Source organism: Diceros bicornis, chromosome 4, assembly GCF_020826845.1.
Source record: "Diceros bicornis minor isolate mBicDic1 chromosome 4, mDicBic1.mat.cur, whole genome shotgun sequence".
Lineage (NCBI taxonomy): Eukaryota > Metazoa > Chordata > Mammalia > Perissodactyla > Rhinocerotidae > Diceros > Diceros bicornis.
In genome coordinates this window covers 92,606,178-92,625,668 of record NC_080743.1, presented here as the reverse complement: position 1 = coordinate 92,625,668, position 19,491 = coordinate 92,606,178, and the positions used below count along the sequence as shown (strand labels likewise).

The following is a 19,491-nucleotide window of genomic DNA, read 5'->3' as shown; positions in this document are numbered from 1 at the left end:
TTTTATAATTTTATTTATTTATTTTTTCCCCCAAAGCCCCAGTAGATAGTTGTATGTCATAGCTGCACATCCTTCTAGTTGCTATATGTGGGATACGGCCTCAGCATGGCCAGAGAAGCGGTGTGTCAGTGTGCGCCTGGGATTGAACCCGGGCCGCCAGGAGCAGAGTGCGCGCACTTAACCGCTAAGCCACGGGGCCAGCTCTATAACATTTTCTAATAATGTTTTTAAATCTTAGTCTTTCCTATGCAAATGCTCCACTTTTAAAATTCCAAATATTATTTATGCTCTCTCTCTGACATTATATAAAAAATTATCAAATATTATCAAAGGTTTTTCAATTCTGTCTTTTTCATTGAACCAGATTTTGGTTTTCTTCATCCTCTCTATTGTTTCTTTATTTTCAGTGTCATTATTTTACTCTATTATTTCTTTTCTTTTACTTACTTTGGATTACTCAGTTGTTCTTTTTTTAACTCCTTGAGTTAAATGCTTTGCTTACTGATTTTCAGTGTTTCTTATATTCTAATGTACGCATTAAACTAGAATTTTAATTTTAGTTGTATTCCACAGGTTCTGACATAGTGATCCTGTTGCCACTTAAATACTTCATAATTCCTATTATATTGTCTATGACCAACAGATGATTTAAAGCATTTTGTTTCCAAGATTATAGGGGATTTCAGTCATCTTTTTGTTACTATTTTCTAATTTTATTTTATTGTGGTCAGAGACCAAAGACTGCATGCTACAGATTCTTTGATATTGGCTAAGACTTCACGGCCTAACATCAATTTTTAAAAATGTTTCATGTGAGTGTGAAGAAAATGTATATTCCCTATTTGCTAAAGATCATTGTTTTCTTTTATTTTCTACAATGACCATGTATTACATTTGCAACTTGAAAAAAAAAAGTCACTGAATTAAAAGAACTAATTAGATAATGACTGCAAAAACTAATAAATCTTCAAAGGAAAGAGATAATGATATGACTGAGCATCTACTGTATACCAATTTACTACGTGCCAAGTACTGTGATATTTATATTTATTATCTTATTTAATCCTCATAACACCCCTTAGGAAAATACAATTATTAACCTCATTTTACAGATGAAGAAACAAAGACACAAAAAGATTAGGTAACTTGCCCAAGTCACACAGTTAATAAACAGTGAGTCTCTGTTCTTAACTACTATGCTATACTATATCAACATGTATACACACACATACATTCATGTATATGTGTACATATACAATAAATGCAAAATATAAAGCAGGCAAATCAAATTTACCCAACTTTAAAGATAGTACTAGCATCTTTAGGTAGTCATAGGTAATACTGACGAGAGAAAAAAGACAAAATACCTCTGGCGGTTTTTTCATTCAGATTCACACCATATTTCGCCAAAGCTCTAATCACATCACTTTGCCCAGCCATGCAAGCTGCATACAACAAATTTCTCCCAACAACGTCTTCTTCCAAGAGTAGTTGCATGGCCTGTTCATGATGAGGGTTCTCAGGATCCTCAAGAATCTTCTGCAAACCTTCTACATCTCCCGTTAGAGCAGGTTGTAAGAGGGGATTCAAGGCGCCTGTTTCCTCTGGCTCTTTGGCTTCTTCTTCATCTTCTTCATCTTCTTCATCTTCTTCTTCTAGCTGTGAGAAAAACACTGATTTTTCTGAACTCTCTGACTCTTGGGGTCCTTCTGACTCCATTAACTCCAAAAATATCTAAGACAAAAACAAAAAGTAATAGAAATCTACTCAAACAAATCAGTAATAATAAATGTTTATTTATTTATTTGATCAGTCAACTGACAATATAGATGGAATGAAAATACTTAACTGGCTGAAAATAATTATAAAATAAGATACTTCATCCATTCAATCAATAAAGTTTATTGTGCACCTACTATAAGTCAATACACTACCTGAATATATACTAAAATGCTGAATGTGTGATGTAAACAGTAAATTCAATAGGAACAGGAGAAGAAAGAGATCAATGTGGGCTAAATTCATTAGGAAAAGATTGAAAGAGCAGGTTAAAGAGATTCACCTGCCTAAACACGGGTCCATGTTCGGGAGAAGTGACAAACACAGTTGGATCATTGGAGCCAGATTATTAAGACCTTTAAAATTAGGCACTGACATTTAGACAGACTTCATTCACTCAGTAACGCTTACTGAAAGCTTACTAATATACTAAGTGCTGTGTAGACACCATGTAAATTACAAAGAAGAATCCAATTTACTTCTTGCCCTTGACAACTTTTTCGAAGGAGAAAATACGACATGCACAAAATAAGTGTAGTAAAAGGTGACAGGTGGTAAGTATCATAAGAGATGTAGTGCTATGGGAGTTTAGAAGGGAGGAGATTAATTCCAGGTAGAATTAATCAAGGAAGTCTCAATAGTGCTCACACTGGCAGAACACATATTAAACTAGGAATGATTCAGAGAAGAGTAGCATGGTCCCCTCATATGTATAAGAGTGTTTGTAGCATCACTGTTCATAACAGCAAAAATCCTGGGGGGCAGGGGGCCAATGCCCATGAATAGGAGCATAAACTATGGCATATCCACACAAAATAGTATGTAGTAGTTAAAATGAATAAATTACAGGGATATACCATGTGCTAGGCAGCTTCTCACATGACTCTCAATGCCCCTCACCCCACCTCATGGTATTCACACCCTTGTGTCATTCTCTCCCCTTGAATGCAGGCTACACATAGTCACTTTCTTCTAAGGAAGAGAATAAAGCCACAGTGATGGGATGTCACTTCCATAATTCGGTTCCCACAGATGACTTTTGTCTTGCTGGTATTTTCTCCCTGGCTCTTCTCATGTGCTATGATGGAGAGGGCCACTTTTCAAGGAACAGAGGGCAACCTCTGGCCAACAGCCAGTAAGGAACCAAAGCCCTCAGTCCAATAGCCCACAAGGAACTTAACTGTGCCAACAACCACTGAGGGAGCTCAGAAGCAGATCTGCCCCAGTTGAACCTTGAGATAACTATGGCCCCAGGCAACACCTTGATTGTAGCCTCCTGAGAGACCCTGAAGTAAAAGATCTAGCTAAGCTGTGTCCTGATCCCTGACCAGGAAAAACTGTGAGGTACTAAATGTACGCTGTTGACAGCAATCAATAACTAAGGCACACGATAACATGAATGAATCTTAGCAACATAATATTAACCAAAACAAAGTAAATCCAAAAGATTATACATGTAAAGATTTATTTTTGTCAAGTTCAAAGCAATTAAAATTAAAATAGACTTTTTAGGAATACAAGTGGATGGACTAGCACTATTTTTAAAAAAAGAAGAAAAGCAAGATTGAACACAAGATTCAGGATAGTGTTTACAAGGTGGGGAGGAAAGATGCAGGAAATGGGATAAACGGAATCATACATTTAGTAAAGAATATGGCATTTAAGCTGAGCCATAAAGAATGGGCAAGATTTGGTCATTCAGAAGTCAGAAGGAAGAGAAATCTAGTTAAAAAGAATAACATCTCTGTCTACTATAGCCCTACATTAATCTCTTCCCTCACTAACTGTGTATAATACATGTAAGATGTTGAAGTTAGGAATTCTTTGATTGAATATATAGAAATAATAATAGAAATATAAATAACAGAAAAATAAAAAGATTGACTTTTAGAAGTAGGAGATTGTTTTCTCACGTAACAAGAAATTTAAAGGTGGAGATGGTTCAGCAGCTCAAAAATATAGATCCAAGATCTTTCTATCTTCCTATTCCATCATAGCGTGTAAGACTTTCATCAGCCTGTTGCCTCATGTTGACAAGATGGCTGTCATAATTCCTGCCATCGCATCTGCGTTCACGGCGGGAAACACGGGAAATCCTCCCAGAGGATACTAGTGGCATCCATCCCTTTTAAGAGGAAAGCAAAATAAAACCTTTCCTAACAAGCCCCAACTTCCAATTATACATCAAAGGCCAGATTGTGCCCTTATATTTAAGAGAAGCAAAGAAAAAAAAAAAAAAAAAGCAAGTTTCTGGATTTTCCTGCCTCTATAATGGAAGCAAACAAGGTAGATGGGGTTGAGAATGGATGGGAGTTGAGTTAGCCAATCAACTATGACTCCACCATAAGATTTGGTCCAAATTATCTTATCTTTGAGATTGTTTCATTCAATTCCTGCATTTTACAGAATAAATAGAGAGGAAACTTGTAATCCTTTTGAGTGCCTGGCATCCAACTTTCCACCCTCCCAACACACATACACACATACACACATACACACACACACACACACACACACACACAATTCCTTAAAGAATCCCAATCTCCAATTTAAAGAATTCTTTTTTTTTTTAATTTTTTGTTTATTGCAGTAACATTGGTTTATAACATTGTATAAATTTCAGATGTACATCATTATACTTCTATTTCTGCATAGATTACATCATGTACACCACCCAAATACTAATTACAACCTATCACCACACACATGTGCCGAATTATCCCTTTCGCCCTCCTCCCTCCCCCCGTCTTCCCCTCTGGTAACCACCAATCCAATCTCTGTCTCTATGTGTTTGTTTATTGTTGTTGTTATCTACTACTTAATGAAGGAAATCATATGGTATTTGACCTTCTCCCTCTGACTTATTTCACTTTGCATTATACCCTCAATGTCCATCCATGTTGTCACAAATGGCTGGATTTCATTGTTTCTTATGGCTGAGTAGTATTCCACTGTGTATATATACCACATCTTCTTTATCCATTCGTCCCTTGATGGGCACTTAGGTTGCTTCCAAGTCTTGGCTATTGTGAATAACGCTGCAATGAACACAGGGGTGCGTGTATCTTTACGCATTGGTGTTTTCAAGTTTTTGGATAAATACCCAGCAGTGGAATAGCTGGATCATATGGTAGTTCTATCCTTGATTTTTTGAGGAATCTCCATACTGTTTTCCATAGTGGCTGCACCAGTTTGCACTCCCACCAGCAGTGTATGAGAGTTCCCTTCTCTCCACATCCTCTCCAACCCATGTTGTTTCCTGTCTTGTTAATTATAGCCATTCTGACAGGCGTGAGGTGATATTTCATTGTAGTTTTGATTTGCATTTCCCTGATAGTTAATGATTTTGAACATCTTTTCATGTGCCTGTTGGCCATCTGTATATCTTCTTTGGAGAAATGTCTGTTCAGGTCTTTTGCCCATTTTTTAATTGGGTTGTTAGTTTTTTTGTTGTTGAGATGCATCAGTACTTTGTATATTTTGGAGATTAAGCCCTTATCAGATGTATGGTTTGCAAATATCTTCTCCCAATTGTTAGGTTGTCTTTTCGTTTTGTTGATGGTTTCCTTTGCTATGCAGAAGATTTTTAGTTTGATGTAGTCCCATTTGTTTATTTTTTCTATTGTTTTTCTTGCCCGGTCACACATGGTGCTTGAAAATATGTTGCTAAGACCAATGTCGAAGAGCGTACTACCTATGTTTTCTTCTAGAAGGTTCATAGTTTCAGGTCTTACATTCAAGTCCTTAATCCATTTGGAGTTAATTTTTGTGTATGGTGTAAGGTAAGGGTCTACTTTCATTTTTTTGCATGTGGCTGTCCAGTTTTCCCAACTCCATTCGTTGAAGAGACTTTCTTTTCTCCATTGTATGTTCTTGGTTCCTTTGTCAAAGATGAGCTGTCCATAGATGTGTGGGTTTATTTCTGGGCTTTCGATTCTATTCCATTGATCTGTGTGTCTGTTTTTGTGCCAGTACCATGCTGTTTTGGTTACTATAGCTTTGTAGTATATTTTGAAATCAGGGAGTGTGATACCTCCAGCTTTGTTCTTTTTTCTCAGGATTCCTTTAGCTATTCGGGGTCTTTTGTTGTTCCATATAAATTTTAGGATTCTTTGCTCTATTTCTGTGAAAAATGTATTGGAACTTTGATAGGGATTGCATTGAATCTGTAGATTGCTTTAGGAAGTATGGACATCTTAACTATGTGAATTCTTCCAATCCAAGAGCATGGAATATCTTTCCATTTCTTTGCGTCTTCTTCAATTTTTTTCAGAAATGTTTTATAGTTTTCGGTGTACAGATCTTTCACCTCTTTGGTTAAGTTTATTCCTAGGTATTTTATTCTTTTTGTTGCAATTGTAAATGGGATGGTATTCTTAATTTCTCTTTCTGCTACTTCGTTGTTAGTGTACAGAAATGCAACTGATTTTTGTATGTTGATTTTGTATCCTGAAACTTTACCATATTCGTTTATTACTTCTAAAAGTTTTCTGGTGGATTCTTTAGGGTTTTCTATATATAAAATCATGCCATCTGCAAATAGTGACAGTTTCACTTCTTCCTTTCCAATTTGGATCCCTTTTATTTCTTTCTCTTGCCTGATTGCTCTGGCTAGGACTTCCAGTACTATGTTAAATAGGAGTGGTGACAGTGGGCATCCTTGTCTGGTTCCTGTTCTTAGAGGGATAGCTTTCAGTTTTTCACCATTGAGGGTGATATTAGCTGCGGGTTTGTCACATATGGTCTTTATTATGTTGAGGTACTTTCCTTCTATACCCATTTTATTCAGAGTTTTTATCATAAATGGATGCTGTATCTTGTCAAATGCTTTCTCTGCATCTATTGAGATGATCATGTGATTTTTATTCTTCATTTTATTAATGTGGTGTATTACATTGATTGAATTGCGAATGTTAAACCATCCCTGCATACCTGGAATAAATCCCACTTGATCATGGTGTATAATCTTTTTAACATATTGTTGTATGCGATTTGCTAGTATTTTGCTGAGGATTTTTGCATTGGTGTTAATCAGTGATATTGGCCTGTAATTTTCTTTTTTTGTGTTGTCCTTGTCTGGTTTTGGTATCAGGGTAAGGTCAGCTTCTTAGAATGAGTTAGGGAGCTTCCCCCGCTCCTCAATTTTTTGGAAGAGTTTGAGAAGGATAGGTATTAAGTCTTCTTTGAATGTTTGGTAGAATTCACCAGGGAAGCCGTCTGGTCCTGGACTTTTATTTTTGGGGAGGTTTTTGATTCCTGTTTCGATCTCCTCACGGGTGATTGGTCTATTCAAATTCTCTACTTCCTCTTGATCCAGTTTTGGAAGGTTGTATGATTCTAAGAATTTATCCATTTCTTCCAGATTGTCGAATTGGTTGGCATATAGCTTTTCATAGTATTCTCTTATAATCTTTTGTATTTCTGAGGTGTCTGTTGTAATTTCTCCTCTTTCATTTCTGATTTTACTTATTTGTGCCTTCTCTCTTTTTTTCTTGGTGAGTCTAGCTAAAGGTGTGTCAATTTTGTTGATCTTTTCAAAGAACCAGCTCTTGGTTTTATTAATTTTTTCTATTGTTTTTTTGGTCTCTATTTCATTTATTTCTGCTCTGATTTTTATTATTTCCCTTCTTCTACTGATTTGGGGCTTTGTTTGTTCTTCTTTTCCCAGTTCCTTTAGGTGCATTGTTAGATTGTTTATTTGAGATTTTTCTTGTTTGTTGAGATAGGCCTGTATTGCTATAAACTTCCCTCTTAGAATCGCTTTTGCTGTATCCCATAAATTCTGGCATGTCGTATTTTCATTTTCATTTGTCTCCAGGTATTTTTTGATTTCTTCTTTGATTTCTTCGTTGACCCAGTCGTTGTTCAGTAGCATTTTGTTGAATCTCTACGTATTTGTTGCTTTTCTGATTTTCTTCCTATAGTTGATTTCTAGTTTCATACCGTTGTGGTCAGAAAAGATGCTTGGTATTATTTCAATCTTCTTAAATTTATGGTGACTTGTTTTGTGGCCTAATATGTGATCAATCCTGGAGAATGTTCCATGCACATTTGAAAAGAACGTGTATTCTTCGGTTTTTGGATGGAATGCTCTGTATATATCTACTAGGTCCATCTGTTCTAGTGTATCATTTAAGGCCAATGTTTCCTTATTGATCTTCTGTTTGGATGATCTATCCATTGGTGTAAGTGGAGTGTTAAAGTCCCCTACTATTATTGTGTTACTGTCTGTTTCTGTTTTCATGTCTGTTAATAATTGCTTTATATATTTAGGTGCACCAACATTGGGTGCGTAGATATTTACAAGTGTTATATCCTCTTGTTGGATTGTTCCCTTCATCATTATGTAATGACCTTCTTTGTCTCTTTTTACAGTTTTTGTTTTAAAGTCTATTTTGTCTGATATGCTTACTGCTACCCCAGCATTCTTTTCATTGCCATTTGCATGAAGCATCTTTTTCCATCCCTTCTCTTTCAGTTTGTGAGTGTCTTTAGGTCTGAAGTGTGTCTCTTGTATGCAACATATATATGGGTCTTGTTATTTTATCCAATGAGCCACCCTATGCCTTTTAATTGGAGCATTTAGTCCATTGACGTTTAAAGTAGCTATTGATAAGTATGTACTTACTGCCATTTTTTAACTTTTTTTTTCTCAGTGTTTTAGTAGTCCTTCTCTGTTCCTTCCTTCTTCTATACAGAATTGATGGTCACTTTAGTTTGACCTCTGTCTGAAAGCTCTACTCTTTAACTCCCCTCCTCCCTCCTTTTATGTTTTTGATATCATATCTAACCTCTTTTTTGTGCATTTGTATCCATTAACCTCTTACCATGGAAATAGATAATTTTTCTATTTGTGGTCCTCTCTTTTCCCCTTAAATCAGTCCCTTTACCATTTCTTGTAGCACTGGTTTCTTGGTGACAAACTCTTTTAATTTTTGCTTGTCTGGGAAATTTTTGATCTCTCCTTCCATTTTGAATGATAACCTTGCTGGGTAGAGTATTCTTGGCTGTAAGTTTTTCCCTTTTAGCACTTTAAATATATCATGCCATTCTCTTCTAGCCTGTAAGGTTTCTGCTGAGAAGTCAGCTGATAGCCTTATGGGGTTTCCTTTGTATGTAACTGGACTTTCTCTTTCAGCTTTTAGGATTCTCTCTTTATCTTTAATTCTGGACATTTTGATTATGATGTGCCTTGGTGTGGGCCTCTTTGGGTTTATCTTGTTTGGGGCTCTCTGTGCTTCCTGTACCTGGATTTCTGTTTCCTTCCTTAGGTTAGGGAAGTTTTCATCTATTATTTCTTGAAATAGATTCTCTGCCCCTTTGTCTCGCTCGTCTCCTTCCGGGACACCTATAACATGGATGTTAGTGTGCTTGATGTTGTCCCAGAGGTCCCTTAGACTGTCCTCACTCTTTTTAATTCTTTTCTCTCTTACCTGTTCAGCTTGGGTAATTTCTTCTAGTCTTTCATCCAGCTCACAGATCCGTTCTTCTGTATCCTCTACTCTGCTTTTGAGTCCCTCTAGTGAATTTTTCATTTCCAGTATTGTATTCTTCATTTCTGATTGGTTCTTTTCTATATCTTCCATTTCTTTGTTGACATTCTCACTGAGTTCATCTATTCTTCTCCCCACAACAGTGAGCATCCTTAACATTCTTTGATTGAACTCTCTGTCAGGTAGGTTGCTCATTTCTGTTTCACTTAGTTCCTTTTCTGTGGCTTTGTCCTGTTCCCTTACTTGGAATGTATTCCTTTGCCTCCTCATTTTGCCTCTTTCCCTGTGCTTGTGACTACGTATTAGGTAGGTCAGCTACGTCTCCTGCTCTTGGATAGGTGACCTTATGTAAGTGATGGCTTAGGAGGCCTGCCGTGTGCTTCCCTCAGTTCTCAATGTTCCAGGGGTGACCCCTATGTGGGCTACGTGTGTCCTTCTATTGTGGCCTGTTTGCTCTCCCTGTAGGTGCCCAGGGAGGCCGAGTTATGCTCCTGGCCAGCTGTTGTAATGCTCAGCTGCTTGTAGTTGTTGTGGGCCCTTCAGTCTCTTTATCAGGTGTGGGGAGCCCCAGCACAGTTGGCTGCAAGTTCTAATATCACATTTGTGTTGCAGTATTTCTTTTAAGTGAGTAGGCCCCCAGCGTGGCAGGTTGTTAGGCTCAGGGCCTTACAATTGCTATAAGCCTCTAGCCTTGAAGTCTCTTGTCAGCTCTCTGAGGATTACAGCTGGGTGGGGCTGGCCTCAGGCACGGGAGCACCCAATTGTTTCAGGCTTTGGAAGGTGGAGCAAACCCCCTATGTGGGTCCTTGAGAAGCACAAGTCTTATGCAGCTGACAAGCCCTGCCGCCCACAGGTCCACACACACAGTCAACACAGTCCTGCCCCGTGTGCGCGCCCCAACCCCCCCAAGCAGACCCAGTCTCTCCACAGCATGAGCCCCACACACTCCACCACTGCCCCACACTCTCCACCTGCTCCTTGTGCACGCCCTGCCCCACTGAAGTCAGCTCAATTGCCAGGCTGCAGAGAATCCAGTCACCAATCTATGCAGGCCCACAAGTTGCCTGAGGGCTTGTTGTTGGGTGGGGCCAGTCTCTAGGGTGGGCTGCCCACTCTGGCTGAGCTGGATTAAATCGGTGCTCTAGCGGGTAGGGCAGACCCTGGGCCAGCAGGCCCCAGGGAGAACTCCAACGGTGTCTGTGTCAGCACGCCCACACCAGGCCACAACAATGGCCGCCGCCAATGTCCCAGTCCCTGGAGAGGTCTCACCTCTCACCAAGATGCACACAGGGCCTATTAAGTGAGTCTCTTTTCACCAAAGCACTGTGTACCTTTCTTTCTGGTGATTTTAGGTTGCTTTCTGAAACGGGTAAGTTTGTGCATGGCCCCTTTAAGAGCCGGTTTTAATTTCTTTGTGAACCAGCTTTTCTGGGGGTACTCCCCAATGTTTTAGTAGCAGGCAAAGTCCGATATTATGCCACTCGTCTCAATTGTGCTGGGTCCACAAAATGCCCACAGTGGGGGCCCTCCCCAGCTCAGGGCCCTGAGCCTCCAGGGAGGGCTGCGTACCTTTGGGCTGCTCCCGGGCAGCCGTGAGGCGCTGCGGCTTGTGAAGGCGGCATTTTTCCTCTCCAGAAGGGAGTTTCTGCCTCTTCTACCTCAGTTAGGATTGTCCGTTGTTGCAGAAGTTCCTCTTATCCAGTTTTCAGTTCTGTCTCAGGGTTAATTTTTCCACGAGTAGTTGTAAATTGGCTGCGTCCGCGGGAGGAGGTGAGTTCATAGTCTGCCTACGACGCCATCTTGACTTCTCCTCTTAAAGAATTCTTTTAATGGAAGATAAAGCTGACTTCCCACTACAAAAGCCACAGAGGCAAGAGCCTCCTTCTTTCCATCTCAGCACAAACTTGGCAGCAAGCATGCAAGTTAGGCTCAGCCCATCAGCTGCTCAATCCCAAGATCTTGACTATTTTTTTGTTGTTATTAATCATTGCATCATTTTTTTATTGACATATAACATTGTATTAGTTTAAAGTATACAACATAATGATTTGATATCTGTATATACTGCAAAATTCTTACCACAATAAGTTAGGTTAACATCCATCACCTCACATAGTTACAAAAAAATTTTTTTCTTGTGATGAAAACTTTTAAGATCTAATCTCTTAGCGACTTCAAATCTACAACACAGTATTGTATTCAGTTCAATACAGTATTCTTAACTATAATGATCATGCTGTACAGCATATCCCCAGAATGTACTTATCTTATAAGTGGAAGTTTGTACCTTTTGACCACCTTCACCCATTTTGCCTGTCCCCCAACCCTTGCCTTGGCAACCATCAATCTCTCCTCTGTATCTATGAGTTCGGTTTTTTTCACTTCCACACATAAGTGACCAGGATCTTGACTCTTGAACAAGGGACACAAGGACATGAGGCTAGTTGAAGGTCATTCGTCAGAAGTGCCAGCAGCAGTGTACTGATCAAACTTCCTGCTGTGAGAACAGGCTGTGGGGTTTGTGGTCTGACTCTCCAGAGCTCCCTTGGTTCCTGCTCATCTCCAGCCTCCCAATGATCAGGTGGGTCCCATACAGTACTCAGACACAGCTGTCTGCCCCAAAATCTAATCTCCCCGTCATTAGGAAGAAAATCCCATTCCCTTCTCTTTTAACCACACTTTTTTTAAACCAACATTTGTATTGGAATAAAACCATTTCCCAGTCTCTCTTGCAACATAGTGTGCCCATACGTCCAAGTAGTAGACAATAAAATGTAAGTAGATATGTAGTATAGTAAAGTATAATTTCTTCTCATTGGATTACAAGCATGACGGCTGGAGCTTGCACAGCTAATTTAGACCACGAGGTGGATGTCCTGTCCAAATATATATATGTATTATTTTATATATTATATATATTGTATTATATATTTCTATTATAATATATGGAATATATTAGTTTATGATACCATATTTTAATTCTATATGTAAATATATATAACTTCTATTAATAGAGTGACCAAATAATTTATTGTTCAGTAGTAATGCACACTTTTGTCTTGGATACATTGCATATATGGATATATTTGCATATATATAACTAAGCAAAATACCATTTATCCTTATTACATATAATATACTGATGTTTTTATTCCCATTCTATTTTTTAAGGCTGGGTGCCACCCACTAAGTTGATTTCATGACCCACTAATGGGTTGCAACCACAATATGAAAGAACATTCATTAATCTTGAATAACCACTATGCAGACTATACCAGGAAATCAACAAGAGAGGCTCTAACAGAAGTTAGACAGCATATGTTTATGGTTAATAGCTTGGGTGACAAATGTCCCAACATACCCAGGACAGTTCCAGTTACATCTGTGCCCCTGGTCTAATTTTTAATAGCATCCTCTTTCACTCTCAAAAGTGTCCATTACAAAATGAATTATTTTGTCACCCTATTAATATTGTTGTAATATTCTGGAACATTCCTGCTAAAAATACGCATACTGAAACCTTGGAGAATAGAGGCAGGATGTGTTGGGAATGCCTTCCCTCATTGGCCTAGCAGGGGCCCAGACATGAGACCTTGAAGATACTGAGAAAATCCTATCTGTATTTCATACATATTCTTGCTACGAGGCCTAAAATAGCTTTTTTTCCCTCCATTCCTACTAACCAAATCCTCTTTAGGCCAAACTATAAACCTACCTTCTTCCTAAAACTTGCCTTGACTCCACTCTAGATTGCACCTGAGCCTCTCCCTCCCTGGAACTTCACAGGCAATTATATATAGTCTGTACCATACAACTTGCCAAATATGGCATTATATTATTTTCTATTTGTTTCAAGTATGTAAGACATCTAGTCAATTAGATTGTAAACTGGATGGGGGCAAGCCTTATGTCTCTCTCGTGTCACTTTCAGACTTACTACAATTCTTGACATGTCACATGTGTTCAATAACTTTTAACACCAGGCTTGCAATTCCCACTGCTTTTCTTAACAGCCAAGACCAACAGGTTTTGAAGTCAGAAAGACTTGAGTTCGCAATCCAACCCTGCAACTTATTAGCTGCATAATACTGGGCAATTTACCTAATCTCTTGTAGGAATAACACTAGAACCTAGATTATACGATTGTTCTGAGAATTAAAATCAATTAGAGGATGCATGTGCCAAGCACATGGTGAGCACTCAGTAAGCAGAACCTACCATCATCATTACATCATCCATCTTCCAGCAAAAGTATCCATGAAGCAAAAGATGGTAATGCTATTTCTTTTTTTTTAATACACAGTTTTCCTATGTAGAGTCTAAGCAAATGATTTTCTACTCTACTACCACCAAACACTTGATTATAGACAGATTATTCTGCATCTAGAGATCAGTCTGATCCAGGTTAATTCAGAGATTTGGAGAAAAACTGGATCAAATCTGGAAATACGATTCAGACCAAAATACTCAAAGCTACCCTTGATACACCTTTGAATGGAGCTTAATTTCCATATCAGCCCAGAACTAGCATGATGAGGGCAGCAGTTCTCAAATTCTCTGATCTCAGGGCTCTTTACACTCTTAAAAATTGAGAATCTCCCAAATTTTGTTTATGTGGGTTATATCTACCAATATTTACCATATTGGAAATTAAAACTGAGAAATCTTTAAAATATTTATTAATTCATCTTAAAACAATTACATGGTAACATAAAAAACATAGCTTATGAAAAATAACTATTTTACAAAGAAAAAATTCATAAGAAGGGTGGAGTTACATTTTTGCAAATCTCTTTAATGTCTGGCTTAATAGAAGACAGATGGATTCTCATATTTGCTTCTGCATTCACTGTGATGACGTGTGAGGCTGTGATACTGCATGTCATGTAGCCTCTGGAAAACCACTGTAACGTGACAGAAGGAGAGTGCAAAGGCAAATAACATCTAGGAATTAACATGAAGACATTGGACAGGCAGACTCCCTGAAAATGTCTAGGAATCCCCAGGGACTCCTCAGACCACCTCTGAGAACCTCTGGACTAGGGCTAACCCTCAAGCCACTCCAGTCTACAGTCAAACCCTCAAGACTGTTCCAGGCCAAATGTAGACTGAATTGGGATCAGCCTTTCTGAAATAAAAGGACAAAATAAGTCTCCCAGGGCATTCATCCTTAGGCCTGACTTTTAAAAGACATTATGCAATTAGGAAAATAAAAGTAAACTCTCCTGTCATGTGTTTGGTGGTCTATTGCTGATTGTGTCCTTCATCATATTCTGTCTTTTGAAGACAGAGCAAAGGAATTCTATTTTCTATGGGTTTTTTTCTTCTTATAACATAGAAGCTTTAGAATATTTTAAAGTACATTTACTGTGAGTACTAATAGGATGATCATAATAATATGTTTTCCTTTCTTCTTTTTATCAATATTCTACATATTGAAAAAATTTAACTCAACTTTCTAATATTTTTGTTTTAGAAAATAGTTCTTTTCCATGAGAAATATGTAATTTATGTTTAACATACAATAGGTTTATTTTTGTTAAAAGAATTAATAAACACTTTTTTAATTCTCAGTTTTAATTTCTAATTCTTACCATATTTATAATGGTTACTGTATGGATAGATATAACCCACATAAAGGAAAGCTCTTTGGGATCAATAATTTTTAAGAGTGGAATGGAGTCCTAAGACCAAAAAGTTTGAGGACCGCTGCTTTAGGACTTATATGAGACCTAGAAGTAGCAGAAGGTCTGGCTGAGAGGGCTTGCACCCCACGCCTGGCTGCTACAGCAGAGTGAGGAAGCTCTGTAGGGAGGGAGAACTGGGAGCAAACCACCCCAGCCAGGGCAGAAAGGAAGTCACAGCAAGAGCTCAGTGCAACTGCATGAGCCAGGGAGGGCTACTGAGTTCTGACCAAACCAGGAGAGACCTGTTCACAAGGCACATGAGCTCACACATGGCAGAGGGACCCCAGACACTTCCCTATAGATCTCGTCAGCCATCCACATGTATCCACACACCAGAACACCGTCTCAAGGAAAGAATCATGGGATAAGTTATCTGAGAACCTAAACGTTTTTGTATAAGAGAAATCAAACATCAGCCAAAGAAGCCAATTACAGATTGAGCCAAACTTTAAAACCAATTGAACATTTCAATTATTTTTTTCCTAATAATCAAGGAGTGAGTGCTCACGAAACTAGATCAGTGACAGACAAAAACAAATTACATTTTCTTTGCCCATAAAAGTTATAATATGAATCAAAGTTGCAACCCCACTACACATAACCAAAAGTTCATATAGAACGTGGGCATGGAGAGGGGAGAGGAAAGGAAGAATGGCATAGCGGACTGTGAGTCAGAAGGCCCATGCTTTAAGTCCTGATTTGGGTGTGTATTTATTATGCGACTTTTCTGAAGTCACTCTCCTCATCTGTGAAATGAGAAGAGCACCAGCTCTGCCTTACTGAATTAGTGTGAGAAAACAAGTCCATGAACTTTTCCTTTTAACTATGACGTATGAACTCTTTTGAGGCTGCTAAGGCACTAAAAATAGAAAATCACACAGATATGGTCCCTACCCCACTGGCCTTTACAGTCTAGTGGGGAAGACACAAGTAAATCAGCAATGACAGAGTGAGATATGGGATACAATGGAGAGAAGCAAAGGGTGCTTTGAGAGTCAAGAGGGTGGACATCTGAATTAGACTCGGGGTGGGGAGCTTCCGGAAAGGCTTCCCAGAAGAGGTGACACTTCAGTATTGAAGAGTAGGCGTCTCAAAAGGAGAAAAGGGCAATCTAGGTAATGAGAGTAGCATAAATAAAGAGCAAGGAGGCAGGCACGGCAGCGTGAAGTTGTGGTAGAGGAATAAATCTTAACGGCCTTTTAAGCGAATTGAATTTTTTCTTCAAAAAATGTAGTCCCTTGAGGATTCTAAGTCCTAGCTCAAGGAGATGGTACCCAAGGGCAGCCCTGGGTGCCCAGGCTTAAACAAAGGGAAGGCCTGAGGAAGAGGATACAGGGTGAAGCGGCCCGGCCGCGGGACCCAGGAGGTCCGGCGGAGGGGGCACTGGTACTCTGGGCACCAGAGTTCGTCGTCTTTCGGTCGAAGCCCCGAGGGACCTTCGGGGAGCCCCCGAGGTTGTCCGCCGGGCGCCCGCCACGCAAAGCTCAGAGCAAAGGCAAAGCCAGAGGACGCCGCGGCGCAAGCCCATTGCCCTCCCGCCCCTGCCGAGCAGCCTGGCCGGGAGACGCCTATCGCCCCACCACGCCGCCCCTTAGCCCTACCCGCAGCGCCCACCCCGCCCCCGACCCGGGGACCCCGGGACTCACCGCTCCCCAGGCCCCCGGCTCCCGCGGTTACCATGGCGACGGCGCACCCGCGCGCGGGAGCGCCGCCCCAAGCGCCGCGGTTCCGGCTGCGCGCGAAGGTCAAGGTTGCAAGGTGCGGGAAGCGGGAGGGGACAAACAGGGAGGGATCCGCCAAAATGATTAACATCGCTGTGTTCGAACGGTGGCGTGCGGGTTTTTTCTTTATTTTGTAAGTTTTGTGCAATATGGTCTATATTTATTTTACACTTTGAAAAATAAAATTTAAAAATAAGGTATGTAGATTGGTTGCCGGCCCATCTTACTGTTATCTTTGGGCCTTAAACGAAATGCATTAAATGCATTCTAAAACTATGAAATATTATAATTATGACGGACAGCTTGCTTAATTTTCTAGTCTACTGGGGATCTTTCTCCTATGGTTTAGGGTCATTGTCACCAACAAGTAGCGTTTCCTGAGACTTCACAAGTGCCAACTATGGCAGGCGTGGAGGGAGCTTGGAAACCATCTCTCTCATGATTCGGGAATTTTTAAGACCCAAAATAGACTTTTAAAAAGGGAGCAGCGGGTGGAGCTGGGACAGGGACATCGAAAGAAACCAGCAGAGAAGGGCTGAGCTTACCCAGGAATTATGTAAATGTTCACATCCATCACAGAGCGAAGACCGGAAAGTTTTTGTACTGAAGACAAATGTGAAGGCAAACGTTCGTTTCTTTCCTATTTCTACAAGGAAATCGTTAAGGGGGAGGTAATATTTTAGAGGAGCTCTGAACATTTGAGCGAAGGCTGAATAGCCTAGTTTTACAATAAATATTTGGCCTACAGCCCAAGCAAAATATCACTATCATAGATCTGAACATCTGGAATACAAGAATAAATTTGAAAATTTTTAAAACTGTAATCATTAAAATTTTGTTATTCAAATAAGTTGTGGTAGTCAAAATTTTAGAGTTTGACATTATAGACAGGAACAATAGTCTAGAAGCTTTGTCAGCTGCTAGCTTGATCCTGCAATCACCATACACACATTTGCTCTACTGAACACTCATTTCCTACTGAAGTTGGTGGAAGAACAAGACATTTTAGATATTTCACGTTTAATATGGTCTGTTTTTCATAGTCTTTGGTTCTGGGGTTTTTTTTAAACATCTGCATGGAAAATGACTTATTCATGATTGTGCTTGATTCTGTTTTTAATTAATCTTCATTGGATGTGAAGAATTCCCAAACACAACTGTTTCTTGAAAGTCTTAAATGGAATTAAATAACTAAAAGTTAGAGTTCCTAAAGATTATTTTTAGTTTTCTGAGTGCTAGAAAGGGTGGGAAGACACTAAACAGGTCTGAGAAACCTGAAAGCAAAGGGGCTCTGTTCTCTACTTAACTCCGTTGTCAGAAACAACTGCATGATTCGTTTAGGTAGACTAGGTGAGAAACAGCTTTATGAAGGAGATTCCTGGCCCAAGTGTGGCCCAGATGCAGCAGATAGACTCCCATGATCCCCTCTAACTCTCATCCCCCCGCCCCCCCCACCCCCAGCTTGGCATGAGAGTATTGAAAAGAGCCATTGGATCTGAAGGGGCCAAATGGATGTGACAAGTGACATCTCAGCAACAACCTGTGAGTACTAATGATGGAGGTCCAGATAAGACAGTCCTGGTGTACAGATGACTTAAGGAGCAGATGAGATAAGCACTATGCAAGCCCCCGGAAATTAGGTCAGCTCCGGAAAATTATAGTCAGGGGAGAGGTTTCCAAATTGATCGAAATTAATTTTTGCCACTCCAGGAGAATGGGGCTTCCGAATAGAAATTAAATTATTTTCATTATTATTATATTTCTTGAATTCCATAGTTTATAGACAAGGAATCATGTTCTTTATACAATGTTAATTTCTAATGAAATAACAGGATAAACTAGTTGAGAAAGTTACTCCAAGGTAACTTAATGTGCTATATTAATAATTACATGTTATTGACTGAAGTCCTATTATATGCTGAGTACTATGTTAAGTGATTCATATAAATAATCTCTATTTCTCATAGCAACTCTGTGAAGGTGGTATTAGTATTCTTTTTTTTTTTTTTTGTGAGGAAGATCAGCCCTGAGCTAACATCCATGCCAATCCTCCTCTTTTTGCTGAGGAAGACTGGCCCGGAGCTAACCTCCTCCTTTTTTTCCCTTTTTCTCCCCAAAGCCCCGGTAGATAGTTGTATGTCATAGTTGCACATCCTTCTAGTTGCTGTATGTGGGATGCCGGCTCAGCATGGCCAGAGAAGCGGTGTGTGAGTGCGCGCCCGGGATCTGAACCTGGGCCGCCAGTAGCAGAGCGCGCGCTTAACCGCTAAGCCACAAGGCCGGCCCCGGTATTAGTATTCTTGAAACCAATGCTCAGCCAAGTTGAGTCAACTACCTAAGACTACACAGCTAGGAAAGGGCTGAACTGGGATTTGAACCTTGGTCAGTCTGGTTTAAATCATCACAGGATTGCCACTGGTTAACTATAAACTAAATAAATATTAGAGGATGCCTGTCTAAAATGATAATTTAATTTCAAAATAATCTATCTTGAGCCGTTCTTTTGGCAGTAATTAGATTCTATTAACACCATTCCTAGTGTGTGACTAAAAAACTGTTTCTACATATAGCTAATCTCCACGGTTGAGAAGTAGAGGAGGAGGTACTGAGCATCCATTGTTTTTGCCTGCCCATCATTCCCCTTCTGGTTACAGCACCCAGTTTTCTAGGAGGGAACCCCTTTGGCACATTCTGAGCCCATGTGGTTTGGGTGGGGCCGATCCCACTCCAAATCAAGTCCTGGCCAGGCAGTGTTTTCTACACTCTGGGCCACAGTGATTGGGTCAGGAAAAAACATGGAACACAGATCAG

The 19,491-nt window shown here is 39.7% G+C and overlaps 1 protein-coding gene across 1 annotated transcript in view; it reads right to left on the bottom strand.

The window, feature by feature from the left end:
• ANKRD45 (ankyrin repeat domain 45) overlaps positions 1-16,679 on the bottom strand; it is a 45,424-nt gene extending 28,745 nt beyond the window's left edge. Inside the window, exons 1-2 of the mRNA XM_058540051.1 lie at positions 16,606-16,679; positions 1,368-1,734 (exon numbers count right to left, since the gene is read on the bottom strand). Of these exons, the coding sequence (XP_058396034.1) occupies positions 1,368-1,719 (352 nt within the window). The 5' untranslated portion in view covers positions 1,720-1,734; positions 16,606-16,679. The remainder of the gene's footprint in view (positions 1-1,367; positions 1,735-16,605) is intronic.
• Between the last annotated feature and the right edge of the window lie 2,812 nt (positions 16,680-19,491).